This window comes from Kwoniella dendrophila, chromosome 6 (assembly GCF_036810415.1).
Source record: "Kwoniella dendrophila CBS 6074 chromosome 6, complete sequence".
Taxonomy (NCBI): Eukaryota; Fungi; Basidiomycota; class Tremellomycetes; order Tremellales; family Cryptococcaceae; genus Kwoniella; species Kwoniella dendrophila.
The window spans coordinates 974,257-990,864 of record NC_089481.1 but is presented as its reverse complement, the minus strand read 5'-3'; the positions used below and the strand labels follow the sequence as shown (position 1 = coordinate 990,864).

Genomic DNA, 16,608 nt, shown 5'->3' with positions numbered 1-16,608 from the left:
AAATTCCAATATACAAATATCTGACCCCTCCTTTCATCGAATGACCATATTGGCAAGCCCGATTATCGGTACAATGACACTGCAGTCTTGACCTCTTTATAAAATCAAAAGATTTAATACCTTGACCCCCCCACTTTTCCTTTATGTCCTTATTCTTCTTTCCGATTTTTGTTGTTTGTCAGATTTTTTATCTTTTTTCTCTGTCGTTCTAAACATCCCTTATACATCGTCAACCTTTCTGCCTGGAGGTTGCTGGAAGTCTTACGACCAAGCTAAATTTTATGCTCTTTTTCCTTTGTATGTCAATGGTTCCCATCATTACATCATGGCTTTTTATATCTACTCCCATAACCAGCCTAGCATTCGCTGTCATAAGGAACCCTCTGTTGCTGCTCCACTCCTTCTCAACCTTTTTCTCACACAAACCTTTCCGACGAAAGGCCGAAAATCCGAGCTGATCATCCTTGCATATTTGCTACCTCCTTCATCTAGGTCTTCCAGAAATACCGTCATCGACTTTGTCCTTTCAAGACCCTGCTTATCAGGTTTTCAAACTCGCCTATTTTGTACCCTCAGCTGTCGCCTATAAAGTTCCGAGAGTATCAGCCCAAGAAGATAAGAAATTCATCCTCTCCTCGCCACTAGATAACACATATCCATAAAAGCATAATACAGAAAATGGCAGCATTGCAAGATAACAAGGCAAAGGTAAGTCTGATAAACTTGATATTAGGCTGACAGATTTAGCTTCCTATCCCCAAAAACCTCTTATTCATCGATCACGATGTTCCTTCATCAACTGCAGCTTCCGCATCCACTACGCCAACTGATCCATCAATAGCCGATCCTCTTGCTGCCGTTGGTGCTGGTATTCCACCTCCACTTCCTCAAACGAATGGTGCAACTAGTCCTCCCGCTTTATCCCAACGAGTCGGAAAATTAGGTCTTACCGAAACGAAATTACCTGATGTACATGCTGAACCACATGAATACTATGGAGGTGCTGAGGTATGGACAAGAGCACGAACGTTCAGTAATGTGAGTCAATTCTATAGCTTGAAAGGAATAGTACTGATAATTATCATCATTAGTCTGGTGTTGCCGGAACAACCAAACGAAGACCACCCCAAATGGGAGGTGAGACAATATCTCGAAATCGAAGACTTTCACATGGTGAGTGATACCACTTGGTCGCATGCGCTGACATGGAAAGACGAGAGTACTGCTTCGGCACCTCGACGTTTCTTGATCGATGTCGAAGAGACTATGAGAATTGTTTTAGAACAAGAGGACACTGATAGAAAGTGAGTCAAAAAGTTCGATGATAAGGGCTAATGTCAGCTTCCAAATCTCCATTTACGACTCTGGACCCAAATTGCTTTCCCTTGGAACAGCTAGTTCCAATGCGCACAAGACATTCGATATTAGAGGTAATTATATGCTTTCCAACTTATTACAAGAACTTGCACTTGCTAGGGATTATGGTAGAAAACGAATTGTACTTGATGAAGCTCGTCTCGCCGAAAACCCTGTGGACCGATTATCTCGTATGATCAAGAACTCCTTCTGGAACGCGCTTACTCGAAGAATCGATGCTGAAGGGTTAGAAGTTGCTTGTGCTGATCCAAAGAACCGAAGTCAACATACTAAAGCCAGGATTTACATTCCACATGGAGAGGAGGAGATGGCAGAGCATTATAGACAAATGTAAGCAGCCATATTTATCGCTAGATTAATATCTTGCTGATCGTAGAACTGTAGTGGTCGAGAGAAACCAAATCTCAACCTCACCGTTGACATGTTGCCCAAGAATTGTGATGATCCAGCATTTGTTAAAAGTCTCAACGACAAGCCTGGTATTTTAGCTTTAGCTATGGATAGGAAGGTCGACGCGAATGGTAAAGCTAAACTCGAAGCTATTCCATTCATTGTACCAGGTGCTAGATTTAATGAAAAATATGGTTGGGATAGTTACTTTATGGCCTTAGGTTTGTTGGTTGATGGAAAGATGGATCTTGCCAAGGGTATTGTAGAACATTGTTTGTTTGAGATCAAACATTACAACAAAGTACTGAACGGAAACCGATCTTACGTGAGTCTGCTTACTCTTTTGACTTTGCTGACTTATTGTAGTATCTCACGCGATCTCAACCCCCTTTCCTTACCGATCTTGCCTTACAAATCTACAACCAACTTGACCGATCTCAAAAAGCAGAGAACAAATCCTGGTTGAAACGAGTTATCCAAGCTTCCATCAAAGAATACCATTCATACTGGATGTCAGAGCCATCTCTTGATCCTGTATCTGGTCTTTCTCGTTACCGACCAGTAGGGCTCGGTATCCCTCCTGAAACTGAAGCCACTCATTTCACCCATATTCTTCAACCATACGCTCAAAAACTTGGTATCTCCGTCAACGAATACATAGACGGATACAACGATCTCAAAATCCACGAACCAGAATTAGATGAATACTTCTTACATGATCGAGGTGTACGAGAATCCGGTCACGATACTTCTTACCGACTTGACAGAAAATGTGCAGATCTTGGTACAGTAGACTTGAATTCCTTATTATACAAGTATGAGGTCGATATTGGTTCAGCTATCGAAGTAGGATTTGATGGAGAAATGGATATGGAGGAAGATTTCCCGCTCTCACCATGGCCAATCACCCCTGAAGCGTTCCAAGCTGGAGCATCAAGACAAACCTCTACCCAAGTCATCCAAACAACCAAACATTGGCATGAACGAGCTGCCAGAAGAAAGGAAGTTATGGACGAGCTTTGTTGGAACGATGGTGCAGGAATGTATTTCGATTACGATACCAAAGCGAAGAAACAAGCTAGATACGAATCAGTCACTACTTTATGGCCATTATGGGCTGGTTGTGCTTCTGAAACTCAAGCTCTAAAACTTGTAGAACATGCTTTACCTAAATTCGAAGTCGCAGGTGGTTTAGTTTCTGGTACAGAAGAATCTAGAGGTATTATATCATTAGATAGACCCAATCGTCAATGGGGTCAGTAAGATTATTCTGCTTTCTAATTCATATGCTAACATCTCACATAGATTACCCATACGCTTGGCCACCTCATCAAATTATGGCTTGGGTTGGTCTTGAAAGATACGGTTTCGTTGATGATGCTGCCAGATTGGCTTACAGATGGATTTACATGTAAGCTGATTGCGTTATTCCCTTCGGAATTGCTGACGTTTCTTGTTAGGATGACACTCTCTTTTGTTGACTTTAACGGTATTGTACCTGAGAAATTCGATGCTGTGGAACTCAGTCATATGGTTGATGCTGAGTAGTGAGTAATTTTTGTTTTGCTAATCCACATCTTTGCTGACTCTGATCCAACTTTACAGTGGTAATCAAGGTACCGACTTCAGATATGTCCCTAGAGAAGGTTTCGGATGGATGAATTGTTAGTGATTCCATATGGAAGTAGAACCGAGATAGTATATAAGCTAATAAATACCTTTGTTTAGCCGCTTACCAAATTGGTCTCCAATGTCTTTCCACCGGGATGCGAAGAGCTGTTGCAAATTGTGTTCCTGTAAGTACTACCCCTCAATCAGATAGTTGTGAAAAATCTGCTTACTTTCTTTCAATAATAGCCTTGGGTATTCTTCAACCTCCCCGCCCCCGACTTTACTTCCGCTAAGAAACGAAGAGCAGAAAGAGAAGCAAGGGAAGCCGAAGCTGCAGCTTCTGGACATGGTGGTGCACCTAAACATGAAATCCATCATGATCCCCCTTCACTTGAGGAGGCAGTCGCCAAACTCAAACTTGAACTTGGTTCCCATTAGTTATCTCCCAATATTATAGGATCAGTAGAATAGCATGTCATTGAACAATTCAAATTCAATTTCTGATTCATCACTACAGTTACTGGTTTTTTCCATCTTCAATTCAGATTATTCAATATATATGTAACTAGATATAAGATCTCTATTGTGCTTTATTTCCTCATTCTTGCTTTTCGTCTCCAGTCATATATACAACCAGTTATCAATATAGCAATTACATGTTTATTTCTTTGTGTATTTATGCATGAACGATGTGAAAATTTGCGTGTTTGCCGAATGTCATATGTCCTTATCTCCCAGTGCACTGCAAATAGTTATTGAAAAAATTGGGTACGAGACAGCATTTAATTTATTGCCATCTACTGAAATACACAATGAATCTGGCTATGATCATTGAAGGAGGAGATTATTAAATTATTGAAATTCATTTTGTTATATATTATTATATGGGAATATACTATCGAGTCCTCTTCTTTTTCGATCTAAACATACAGTGATTTATTATATTCGTGTATTAGGATATAAATTTTGGTGAAAATGTTGAAGATAGGAGAAACAAATAGGGGAGCGAGGACAAAGTTTAACTGGTTTTGCAATACTTGAAAGGAAAGGCAACAAGCACTCTAGAGAGACAGGGGGAGTAGGTAGTAGCATGTGAAGAGAGAAGGGGTACAAACGGTGCAGGAAGAGGCAAAGCAACGTTCTGTTTCAAACTCTTTAACTGTGACCTGGGTTTTTGAGGGCGAGTATCTTAACTTCTCGTTCCCGCTAGAGTAAGATGAACAAAAAGTAAGTCAGCGTTTTGATTCTGAAGTGACGCGAGTCCGGAAATGCCCAAAACGAATGTGGCACTTTGCCACAGCGCACCAAAACATCCTCCGAATGCTCCATGTCATCATCCGATCCTCCATCGCCATTCTAAACATCGTTCTCGATGCATAAAACTCGAAAAGAATGAATTACTCACGTCGTCCGCTGCCTTGTTTGCACGGGCTTCATCGACTTCAAGAGTCTTCTCCGCAACCTGAGCAGTTAATCCAGATGCATGGTCTCTTCGTTCTTCGAAATCGTTTTCACAATTTCTTAGTTCTCCTTCGATCTTTTCGTATTTCTCCTTCTCCTTTAAAAACCTTAATCTAGCTTTGTGTTCTCTCCTTGTCCATTTGGATAATCTAAGTTGAGATTTTCTTTCAGCTGCAGCGGCTTCACGTTGGAGTTTAGTGAGCCTTTCGAGCTCTTTAATTGATCCGGCAACTGCTTTGGCTTCGGATTTACCCTCGAGTTTAATCACCTTGGTAAGTCGCTTGGCATCCTTTTTCTCCATAGTAGAAAGTTTTCTAAGGGTGGCATCGTCCAAGATTCGTTCGGATAATTCAGCTCGTTGATGAATATCGTCTCTACCTAAAACATCTTCAGGTTGAGTACCAACACTAGCTCCGGCACCTCGACCGAAAGCACCTTTTCGACTACCGATGGTACCACCATTGGCTCCTCTTGAAAGGTTGTTGTTTCTACCATAGGTTCCAGCTCGACTGACTGTGGTGCCGTTTCGACTTAATACACCCGCACGGAGGTCTCTTGTTTGATCGTTTCTTGATTCGGCTCTATCACCTTCGGATATAGCTAACAAGTTTGGTTGAGGTCTGTAGCCGAAAGATGAGTGAGGTCTGTTAGGTGAAGTAGCACGTTGAGGTGAGTGATCAGGTTCCTCGAAAGTAGTTGATCTGTCTCTTGAAATAGGTCCACTGTCTTGTAAAGAGACTCTGTTGTTACCACCTTGAAGTTCATGTTGTCTGTGGGAAGGAGCAATTTGTCCAGGAGCGAAACCGTGGTCTTGGTCTCTTTCTTCGAGTTGAGGGAGTCTTCGGACTGATGCAACAGATGGTGATCGGACATGATGTTCGTTACCGTCAGAAGGAGATCTAACATGGTAATTGCCATTGACCGAGGCAGCTCTAGATGAGGGTCGGACGTGTTGATCATCATTGATAGAAGCAGCTCTGGAAGCAGGTCTGAGGTGGTGCTCGTTGTTAATTGACGCAGCTCTGGATGCGGGTCTGGCGACATGATCATGACCGTTGATTGAGGGAGCTTTGTTGGATCGAATAGAGGCGGCCTTAGACGATGCTCTCTTAACACTAGGTGCTTTAGTTGATGCAGCAACTGATTTTCGTTGTCTGACAGAAGCAGATTCCGGTAATTCGGGCTCATATGTAGTAACGATTGGAATTGGCTTGACATATGATCGTGAGGCTCTTTGGTTAAAACTGGTGTAAATGGAATATCAGCATCGACAGCAGATTATCGATTTAAAATGTGCTTACCCAGGTCTTTGTTGATTTTCGACACCTTCATCTACTTCTTGATTGAGGTGAGTAGGATCTTGACTCAAATGGGATCCTAATCCTCCGTCATCTACATGTCTTTGTTCATCGACATATTCACCTTGGTTATAATTGTTGTATTCACTTGGGACTTCAGGGTTGGGATCATTTCTGAATTGACTTTGAGTGGTTTTGTTTGTTCGATGAGTAGCTCTACTAGATGGTCTATCGTTTAGATCTAAGTTTTGAGCTTTTTCAGCTAAAGACTGATCGTGATCTTCGTAAGAAGAGATACCGTTGGTACCGAAATGTTGATTATTGTCAACTTGTTGGGGAGCTACAGCAGCCATATTGATTGGATGAGTACCTTCTTGAGTGTAAAGTATTGGAACAAAAGCGTTTTCAGTTACAACTGGTACAGGTGCTTTTTGAGCTACTTGTTCTGGTTGTTCTTGTTGATGGAGCGGTTGAGTTTCAAACTGTTCTTGTTGAACTTGTGGTTGAGGTTGCTCTTCAGGTGATCTGGTAGAAATCGGTTCTCTGAAAGAATAAGTAGGTGCGATTTCTTGTCTGACAGGAGCAGGGATATGTGTAGTTTGAGGAGTTTTTTGGTATATAGAACCGCCTAAAGCAGGAACAGAGTTGGCAGCTAATAGAGCGGGAATTTTGGGCGATGATGGTTCAGTTGATTGTGGTGAAACCAAAGGAGTTGAAGCAGGTGAAGAAACGCTTTCTGAACTAGTTATCAGTGTAGGTTTCTCGACTTGTTCAGCGTTGTTGTTGGTAAGATCGGTTGATTGATTAAATGCAGTTGCTTCTTTCCCAGATGGAAAGACGGCTTGAATAACTGGCCTTGTAAGTAGGCCTACGAGGCCGAGTTGAATAGCTTCGGACGCCGTGTTGGGCGACTTTAAAAGAGGTTCGAGTTAAGTTATGTCGACTATTGTCAAAGTCGACTATATGCTTTGATATCTAATATTGTTATGTTCAGCAGCAAATAAAGTTGATAAAGAAGGGGAAAGATATGGTAATAAAACCTGGTTTGATAGCGTTGATATATGTTATTATCGATGAGCAAAAAGAAATGACGGAATGCTAAATGCGTAGGCTACAAGATATGGGAAATGACGAAGTTGAACATGACCTACTTTTACTTTATGATCTACCAGGTATATATCGCTGGGAATATCCCAATCTCCCAAATATCGAGAAAAAAGGATCAAGAATATCAAGGAACCTGATATTAATTTTAGGAAATAGGAAACAGCTAAGACATACGCTATTGCCTGTTTTGATACATACATTTTACTTTACACTTATCCATGCATTCCTGTGACGTCAGTCCAAACATATCCCCCATATCCCATATCCCAGACTGGTAATGTTCTATATCTACAGTAAGTATCCCTTATCCCTTGTATTCGCCGGGACATGTGGAGCCGGGTTTGCTGATGTATTTGCCATATCCGGTAACTGACCGTAACATTTGTACTGAGTGTGGCACTTCTCATTCAACAACATTTGATCCCGTGGCGTCGCCACGTGCACAGTCAACGACACGAGCTTTCGAATCTTGCTAGTTGTCATGTCAGGTCCACTACGAGTACTGTATCCAGAGATGAACAAAAGAAGGTATTGATAAAGTGATAAGCTATACAACAACCAATACTAGCCTCGACATTCAGAGATCCTCGATTGGGCTGCTTAATCAAAAGATATAGATACAAAATGAACAATCTACCTGTATCTGCGCGAGAGGTGTTAGAGGGTAGAATAGTGAGTTTTGCAATGATCGATTCCAACTTGTCACATTTGACTGAACCTCTTATCCATTGCAGGATCCAAGATCTCAGCATATTGTCGAACAAACTGCTCAGACTTTTCTTATCGCTTTAACAGTAAGTTGACTTGTACATCTCGTCATGTCTTTTGCAACTTCGAGTGAAATCTAGCTAAATAATATGAATATGTCAACATGTTAAGGTTGTATCATTTGGGTTATCTTATACTACAAGTTCAGTCTTATATGGATTAGAAGTGTTCTTGGGTGGTTTGATCGTCATACTCTTAGTAAGCTTCGTGTGGTCTAGAATTTGATTAGTGGTTGTCTTCCTTAATTAACATTACATATATTGCTTTTAACCATAGATATCCGTACCACCTTGGCCATTTTTGAATAAGCATCCTGTCAAATTCCTTCCAGTGAGGAAATTGCATCAAACATAACGACTTCGAAAAGTTCATTCTCCATACCGATAAGATCACCAAGTGACTGTTGTATAATATTCATGACGATATGTATGATACCTTAACGACATCAATAAATTATCTTGTTTGATTTCCGCGTTTTCATAGACGATCGTCAACTCATATCGTCATTTATACAATTTTTGCATGGCATTATGATTTCATAAACGAAGAAAAACACATGTGACAGTCTAGTCTGTTTGATACTAATTTTAATTGAATCCCTTTTTACCAGGTACAAATTGTGAATTACTTTCTGTACGTTTATCCATTGCTTTTTTAGCTTGAAGAGCTGTTAATGCGGCTATGAGAAGAAGTGGACGTGAATCAATTATCAGTCAATTATACGGTTTTAGATGATCGAATGAATATAAAGACTTCGTATGATCGGAAAACTTACCTCCAACACCACTACCGTCTTTAGCTAAACCAGTTCTTATTCTCTTTCCACCCTCTTCACCTAATAATTCTACTAGGGTTTCTGATACTCTTTCAGCGAATCTTGGTAAGAATTCAGCAACACTATTCAAATTCAGAAGTAGTTTGTATGTTAGCGATTTGTTTATCATATCTGTCATCAAGAGAGGAAATCTATGAACTCACCTTCCATCAATACCAACATCGACACCTTTATCTTCTTCACCGTTAGATGGTATTTTATCATTTCCAGTATGCTTGACTACAGCTGCTATAGCACATGCAGCTAGTTTACATGCTCTTTCAGATACCACTCGACATGCCCATTGAACAATCTCTGCATCACCTTCTGCGATATGTTTTGAATCTACGCCTAATTGCTTTATAATTAAATCTTTAACTTCTTCAGGTGATTTAGCTGCTTCTACGCCCGAGACAAATGCTGTGTCGTAACCGTAATGAGTATTGATTATCTTTGATGAATATCCCTTGAATAATACTGAGGCGTCAATGAGATGTAAAAGTATATTTCTAGTGATTTCACCGAGGTCTGAATCAAGTCATATTAGAGATCTGTGTATGTTGATTTCGTTTGAAGCAACTCACACATTCCGGAGACCTGCTTCTCGAATGCTTGTTTACGACTAAAGAAGATCCTTTTTGTAAGCATCGATTCCAAGATAGGTTGTTTATCTTACTTACGGATTGATACTTTCTCTATCTAATTTGTTGTCAAATATAGATATGGGCAAACAATTTCGCTGGGTTTTGAGAATGATTAGCATCCCCTGTTGTGCGGTCGATTAAGATACTGTTTGTAACTCACTTCATTGTCGAATGCTCCCCATTCAGTATTTACAACCATATATTCACCAGCATGTTGACCACCTGCTTCAGCTTCTTTGATCTTGTCTTCACCTAATTTCTTGATTGTTCTTGTTTTATCAATGAATGCACCATTTGTACCAGTACCGAAAATTGCTCCTATAAGTGCAGGTCCAGATTGATACGATCGTGAAAGTAATGTACCAACGGTCTAAAAGTGGTACAAAGAGATTAACTCTCTACCATAATCACAGAACACATAAAGCCGATAATTGACTTACATCGTTAACAATAGCACTACATCTAACATGGATATGTTTTCTATCAAAAGCATCTTGTAGTAATTTGACCACATCATTGCCAACTGCATTTTTGGCTGCGAATCCTTTTGTCCAAGTTAACAGTTTACCTGCATCAATAGCTGTTTGTTCCACAGGGAAACTAAAATGCAATTAACATATCAGCTTACATCGTGATTTGACGTTGACGTTGAACAATAGAACCATAAGCAGATTATTTGGGAAGCTCACCTGAAGGTAAAACCTAAATGCATTGGTTCATTTGAAGATATATCAGATCCAATTTCAGTCAAGAAAGCATCTACTGAATCGGCAATGTAATCTATGTAGAGTACAAGGTCAGTTTATTAAGCTCAATGATCCATATTACTTTACGACTCAGCTATAGACTCACCAAATAATACTCTAGCTTCACCCTGTTTCAATTCATCTGAAACTTTATATTTCTGTTGTTTCATTTCGAATTTATGTTGACCAAATAAACGTACTTCGCAAACTCGACTAGAACCTCTCGAATCAGCTTTTATACACAAAAAAGGGAATGCCAAGCTGGAAAAGGTAAACTTACAGATTTGTACCTCCTAAATCAAGAGCAAGGAAAGTTCTATACAAATAATATTGTTAGAAAACTTGCAGAAGAAGAAAGAAACGAACAAAGAACAGACAAGAATCAATCAATCAATTTCATAACTTACCCTTCTTCTGTACCATCTGGTACACCAGTAACATAACTTGGTACCATTGCGACATCTTTACCATAATCTAATAAACCACCTTCCATCTCTTTTATAAAATGATCTACTATATCATTTAATTTGTCATTTGAAAGTAGGAAATATGGTTCGAAAGTCGTACAGATTGGTGGTAATGGCATTTTGAAGAGTTTTATATCACTGTTTTGTTTAGATTGTTGAGTCGGTGAAATTGGAATATGCTAACGTGAATGTTTGTCGTAGCAAAGAAGATCTCTTCGGTATATATTGCTTTTTACTGTAAATTCGCCAAAACAATTGATCAAGCTTGACTTCTTTCTGTGTGAGTGTGGGATTAGACCAATAAAGTTCTCCTTTTACCGGACAAGTTATCTAATTTGTCGTTCCTGGTAGATGTCGGTAGATTGTATAAAGCCAGTAAATTGAGATCCAGTATGGACAAAGGAAGCTGAGATGGATTGATTTGAAGTAGATCTAAGATTTATCTCTTATTGATTGCTTTAAAGTAACCAAATGCAGGATTTGCTGATTCTGTATACAAAGTATATGCGTTTGGAAAAAAGATGCACGTATACAACACAAAGACAACAAAGAGTGAAATGCCGGTATGTATGCGGTACTGGGATCTAATAGGGTTTTCTCATGGGTAAAGTAAGAACAGCTACTAATTGATGACGTCTATAATTTCGGTTTCTAAATCATTTGTATGTACAGTACCTTCTTTTGGCTTCTCGCTTATGCAGGTTAGGGTTCAAACAGTGACAAAAAACACTTCTTCACGTTGAACCCTGATACCAGAAACACCACTTACCGCACACTTCAGGTCATGCTTCTGATCATCGTATGCTTCCCGCTTACTACAACTACATGTGGCAGCATTTGTATTGTTTGAAGAATAAAATATACATGTAATCCAGTCAGTCGGTATGATGTACAAAATTATTCACTCATTCACTCATTCACTCCATATAATCTTGTTCTTCGAAATCAGGTAGCGTACTGATCGTAGAGTTGGTATTAGTGACCGGTACCTCACTAATCACACAGTCTTGCAACTCACTTTTCTGAGATCCAGCGTCAATGTTCTTGAGCTGTTCTCCTCTTGTTCTCTGTAAACACCTACTAATCCATCTGCTCGTTCATATCTGTAAATTAACAAGCATGGATTAGCACGACTGCTTAAGCGCCTTGATCATTCGACAGCTACAATACTCACAATGTACTCTTCAAAGAGATGATGAGGAATTGTACTTCTTTATCAGCTTGATTTCTAACATATCTAGCAAGCTTAGATACATTGGTAGCATCAAGAGCAGCATCAACTTCATCAAGTACAAAGAATGGTGCAGGGTGGTAACTATTTGGGAAAAAGTTAGATTTTTGCCAATCTTCGAGGAAGGAAAGTATAAAATAGGGATTCACCTATGAATAGCAAAAAGTAAAGCTAAAGCAGCCATTGTTTTTTCTCCTCCTGAAAGTTGTTCCATTTCAGCAAATCTTTTACCAGGTGGCATAGTATTATAGTTGACACCACTTAAGTATGGTTCCTGTATAGACCTATTAGTCGAGTCTCGAAAAATCATAGGGTACTACTTACTTCAGCATCTTCTAAAGTGAACCAAGCGGTACCTCCAACCTGATTTGTTGTCTTTGTAAGATCTTTATAAATTCTATCGATATTTTCAGACATATGCGTAAAGGCTTTATTAAACAAATCGCATCTATTCGTCTTCAAAGGTCAACTACAACAACTCAAAAACGTTGGATATCTGACGTACCTTCGTTTTTTGAGAGATTGGAACTCATCTTTAGCTCTTTTACTTTCTCTTCTAGTATCTTCTGCTTCTTCTTCAGCTTCTTCTAATCCAGCTTCCACATCTTTCAATCTATCTATGGCTTTCATATTAGGTACAACTTTCTCTAAATCAACTTTCAGTTTAGCTATTTGAGCTTCGAATTCACGTCCTACATCTTCAGCCGAATCCTTATGAATGAAAAAGATTAGTTATCTTCTCTCATTTCGAAGCCTTTTTTCCGATGTACGTACTTCTTTATCTTCATCTTCAAGGTTGTCATAATCAGGTTCTATACCATAATCTGTTGTCTCAACCGGTCTTTGTGTCCCATCATCATCTACATCCATCGCGTCGTCATCTTGAGCAGGCCGTGTGGGAGGCTATGCGATTGAACAAATTAGTCGGTACCCATCATCACTCTGGTATGATGTACTTACTTCAATGGGTACTTTATCCAACGAACCCCTCAACAAGGGCAGATCAATCTCTTCCAATCGACATCTCCTGTAGATAGCATGTCTCTCTGATCCTGATCTTTCAATCTCATCATTCCAACCTGCAATCTCTTTTAATGCTTTATCAAGTGTACGTTGTGCTTTTCGAGCGGTATCTCTAGCTGCTTCAACTCGGCCAACAATTTCTTCGTATGCTGTATTGGCAGTTTCAAGTCTACCTCGTTGACGATCGACCTCTTCTTGAAGCTCAGTAAGAACACCTTGGATTTCTTCGAGGGTAGCTTGAAGGTTTGTGATGTTCCGCTCTTCCTTGTTGATGGTAGATTGCAGACTAGCTAGTCTTTCTCGAGTAGCCTTGACTTGAGACCTCTCGAATTCGATTCTACGCGAAACATCAGTACGAGCTTAGAGGAACAGCAAGGTGGACTTACTGATGATTGATCCTTGCTTGTTGAGCAGAAAATCCCTCCATAGCATCATTTGCCTCTTTAGCAATCTTTAGTTGAACATCCTCGTACTCCCTGATATTTGCAACTCCTATTCTATCGCAGAAATTACCAAAGACTCCATCGTCTGCCTCTTGAATGGTTTCCAGTAGTTCTTGTCGTCTGTTCTGGGAATTATCAACTTCTCGTTGACGTTTCTGTAAATCGGGATTGAGTTTATTGATGGTAGAATTGACATGTTCAAGTTCCTCCTTCAACCCGGTTAGACGAGTACGAGTGGCGGTCTGTAAAGGCTCATTAGCACAATTGATAGCGTTCTAGAAAGGTTTGACATACCAAATCGTCCTTAGCGACAGTCAGCTCTGCATCGAGACGCGTCAAACTCTCAAGAAGACCTTCATCAGCTTTATCTTTTGGCTTGGATCGATGAAGTTCTTGGAGCTGAGAAAGGTAGAGCTCCTTCTGCCTATTGAGACCTGTACATGAAGTGTAATTCAGCTAAACCTCTAAAGGTATGTCGCGATTTGACTCACCTTCGACTTCTCGGTCATCGAATTTTCTTGCACCTCCGGAACTTTGACCACCGGTGATAAGACCACTTCTGTGAATTACTGTACCTTCAAGAGTGACAGCTGAAGTACGCATGGTTAGCACAATGAAAATCGTCTATTCGCAAAAGCCGCTCACCTTTGACCTCTTGACCTTTATCGTAACAAACATATTTGGCGATATCCATAGTATCACAAATAAGGGCACTTCCGCATGCATGTTGCATAGCTCTTTCGACATTCGCGTTGTATTCAATACAATCAATAGCAAGTCTGGCACCCTTGACAAAGTTTCGGAGTCTTTCAGGTACAGGTTTGACTTGAATTGTGTCTAAAGGAATGAACGTCGCTTGACCGGCTCGTTGATTTCGCATATACTGGAGAACAGTCAGCCCAACATGAGAGGAGTTGGTGATGTTTCACTCACCTCGATACAATCTATAGCGACTTTCTCATGTTCGACAACTACCGCATCTAAATTTCTACCTAAGACAGTTGTGACTGCAGTATCGTATTTAGACGCGACCGGTCGACATAAATCGACTATTCGACCATGAACACCAGGAAATACTCTTTTTAGACTAGCTATGGTCTCTTTGAGTTTGGCTTCTCTTTCTGTTTCCCGCTTGTCCACACCAGCTTGTAACAGCTTATTATACGTTTCTTGTAATCGCTCATTGATTTCAGTTTCTCGCATGCTATAAATCTAGTCAGTTGTCCTCCTATCATATGCAAAAATTTGCTTACTTGATTCTTCGTCTCTCAGCCTGAGCATGATCTAATTTACCTTTTATGCTCTCTCTTTCTTCTTTCATCTCATCGACTTTCTCTGACATCTGCAGGAAAGTCAGCACTATTCGGCTATTTGTCAACTCACTGTTCCCTCCCTTTCGGTCAACGCATCAATCTCGGTATTCAATTTACTGCGTTGTCTCTGAGATTGCTGTATTCTATCTTCAACGGATGCGAGTCCATCCCGTAAGGTTTTTTGTTGTCTTCGAAGAGTTTCCAGTTGTTGTCTTTCAGCTACGGCTTGTAAGTTTGCAGATGCACGTCTATTTGGACGTTGTTAGCTTCAATCACATACCATTTACACTTACAATCTTCGATATTCCTCAAGATCGGCGCCTGAAAGAGTGATACCAGCCGCCTGACTACGTTGTCTTTGTCTCTCTATACCGATATTTAGCTAGGTTAACTATATTGTGTGATATCACACTTACCTCCAGCTTCTTCCATACGTTTACGTATATCTTCTGCACCTTTTTCCAGTTGTTCTAAAGCTTCAGATTGTCTGTTCTCATCTTTTTGTACTCTTTCGACGAGGATGTTGGCATTTCTCACTTTCTTCTCAGAATGGGCAATTTGAGTTTCCACAGCGAGAAGTTCGGGTTTCTGCATGAAAGTGTAAGTGTAAGTAACATATCTGTCAAAAAGACCTGAATTGAGCTTACCTTATCTTCGTACGCTTTCTCAGCCTTTTTTACACCTGCTTCCCGTTTCTTAACATTAAGCTGTGCTTGAGCTTGCTCCTTTTTAGATTCTCGAAGTTTACGATCATCTCGTTCCTATGTAGTGCCAAATCGATCAGTCACTTATTCAAGCGATAAATCTCGAATACTTACTGCTTGTTTCCGAAGATCTGCTAGTTTGTTGTTGGCTTCTTCGACTTTGGCAGTGGATTCGTTGATTTCGTTAGTAAGGTGATACAACCTCCAAAGGGCATGTCGTTGAATGAGAGCATCCTGTTTGAATTTGGTCAGCTTCATATTGAAGTTATAACGTTTGACATACTTTAGCATCTCTCAACTTCTCCCATTGCATGATCTCATCCTTTTGTTCCTTGAAGTGTTTTACTTCGGTGATGATACTTCGCTTCTTGGCATAATTAGCTGTAGATGCTTCTGTCGCTTTTTCTTGGGATGCTTTAGCAGCTTCGTATGCTGGTGCAAGATCGAGGGAGCTATACAAGACCATTAGTAGCATCCTTTTTGAGAGATCGTCGAAAGCTACTTACCCACTAATCCTATCTATAAGCCTTGCTAAAGCCTTACTATCTTGACTTGCTACACCTTCTACATCACCTTGAAAAACGAGGAAATTCTTAGCTTTTACCAGAACATTGAATTTTTCGAGTTGACCATTATATTCTTTCCATGCTACTGATTTACTATTGAGGAAGTATGATGATGCACCAGCTGCAGAAATACTATATCCGCGGTGGATCAGTATCCTGTCTCTGGAGCGACTGAAATGAACTTGCCTTCTTCTGAAAGACCATTCCTTCCCATTATCATCCTCATAAACAACCATTACCCAAGCTGTTCTAGCATCGTTTTCTGATCCAGTCTGAGTTTGAGTTTGTTGAGTTTCCTCATCAATATCCATTTCTTCATCATCATTTTGAGCAGCTCTTCTTCCTCGATAAACGAGATCTTTCAATTGTGTTGATCGAAGTTGAGCAGATTTAACACCCAATACAAAAGAAATGGCATCCATCAAATTGGATTTACCAGCACCGTTAGGACCAATGATACATGTGAAAGGCGCATCACCAAACGATATAACCTGAAGCAGAGATTGTAAGCTCAGATAAAAAAGGAAAGATCTAGGAAGCCAGAAAAGAGAGAAAGCTTACCTGTTGACCTCGATAGGACTTGAAATTGGACAATTCCAATCTCCTTAGAGGCATCTTGGTAGTGCTTCTCGCAGTCCAGTTCAG

At 40.1% G+C, this 16,608-nt stretch overlaps 5 protein-coding genes across 5 annotated transcripts; 2 read left to right on the top strand and 3 right to left on the bottom strand.

Moving 5' to 3' along the window:
• Positions 1-678: 678 nt before the first annotated feature.
• L201_004923 (uncharacterized protein) lies at positions 679-3,816 on the top strand (the record flags this gene model as incomplete). Its single annotated transcript, XM_066220659.1, has 12 exons — positions 679-712; positions 806-1,038; positions 1,092-1,137; positions 1,214-1,304; positions 1,399-1,707; positions 1,762-2,029; positions 2,134-3,022; positions 3,073-3,178; positions 3,228-3,314; positions 3,373-3,431; positions 3,496-3,563; positions 3,625-3,816. 12 exons carry the CDS (start codon positions 679-681, stop codon positions 3,814-3,816), a joined length of 2,382 nt encoding a protein of 793 aa, XP_066076756.1.
• Positions 3,817-4,533: 717 nt separating this feature from the next.
• Positions 4,534-7,444, bottom strand: L201_004922 (uncharacterized protein; the record flags this gene model as incomplete). Its single annotated transcript, XM_066220658.1, has 4 exons — positions 4,534-4,584; positions 4,784-6,083; positions 6,141-7,048; positions 7,289-7,444. 4 exons carry the CDS (start codon positions 7,442-7,444, stop codon positions 4,534-4,536), a joined length of 2,415 nt encoding a protein of 804 aa, XP_066076755.1.
• Positions 7,445-7,868: 424 nt separating this feature from the next.
• On the top strand, positions 7,869-8,366 carry L201_004921 (uncharacterized protein; the record flags this gene model as incomplete). The annotated part of the gene is made up of 4 exons (XM_066220657.1): positions 7,869-7,916; positions 7,979-8,038; positions 8,124-8,210; positions 8,289-8,366. The coding sequence occupies 4 exons, from the start codon at positions 7,869-7,871 to the stop codon at positions 8,364-8,366; spliced, it is 273 nt and encodes a 90-aa protein (XP_066076754.1).
• Positions 8,367-8,599: 233 nt separating this feature from the next.
• On the bottom strand, positions 8,600-10,802 carry L201_004920 (uncharacterized protein; the record flags this gene model as incomplete). The annotated part of the gene is made up of 11 exons (XM_066220656.1): positions 8,600-8,691; positions 8,788-8,909; positions 8,991-9,354; positions 9,411-9,448; positions 9,507-9,565; positions 9,631-9,840; positions 9,911-10,070; positions 10,160-10,250; positions 10,323-10,429; positions 10,497-10,532; positions 10,624-10,802. 11 exons carry the CDS (start codon positions 10,800-10,802, stop codon positions 8,600-8,602), a joined length of 1,458 nt encoding a protein of 485 aa, XP_066076753.1.
• An 878-nt stretch (positions 10,803-11,680) lies between these two features.
• Positions 11,681-16,578, bottom strand: L201_004919 (uncharacterized protein; the record flags this gene model as incomplete). Its single annotated transcript, XM_066220655.1, has 22 exons — positions 11,681-11,786; positions 11,858-11,998; positions 12,064-12,188; positions 12,239-12,362; positions 12,420-12,625; positions 12,689-12,817; positions 12,875-13,274; positions 13,324-13,622; positions 13,675-13,814; positions 13,872-13,970; positions 14,026-14,263; positions 14,314-14,584; positions 14,634-14,715; positions 14,811-14,941; positions 14,987-15,059; positions 15,110-15,281; positions 15,341-15,454; positions 15,512-15,631; positions 15,681-15,849; positions 15,904-16,095; positions 16,150-16,454; positions 16,525-16,578. 22 exons carry the CDS (start codon positions 16,576-16,578, stop codon positions 11,681-11,683), a joined length of 3,690 nt encoding a protein of 1,229 aa, XP_066076752.1.
• Positions 16,579-16,608: the final 30 nt, after the last annotated feature.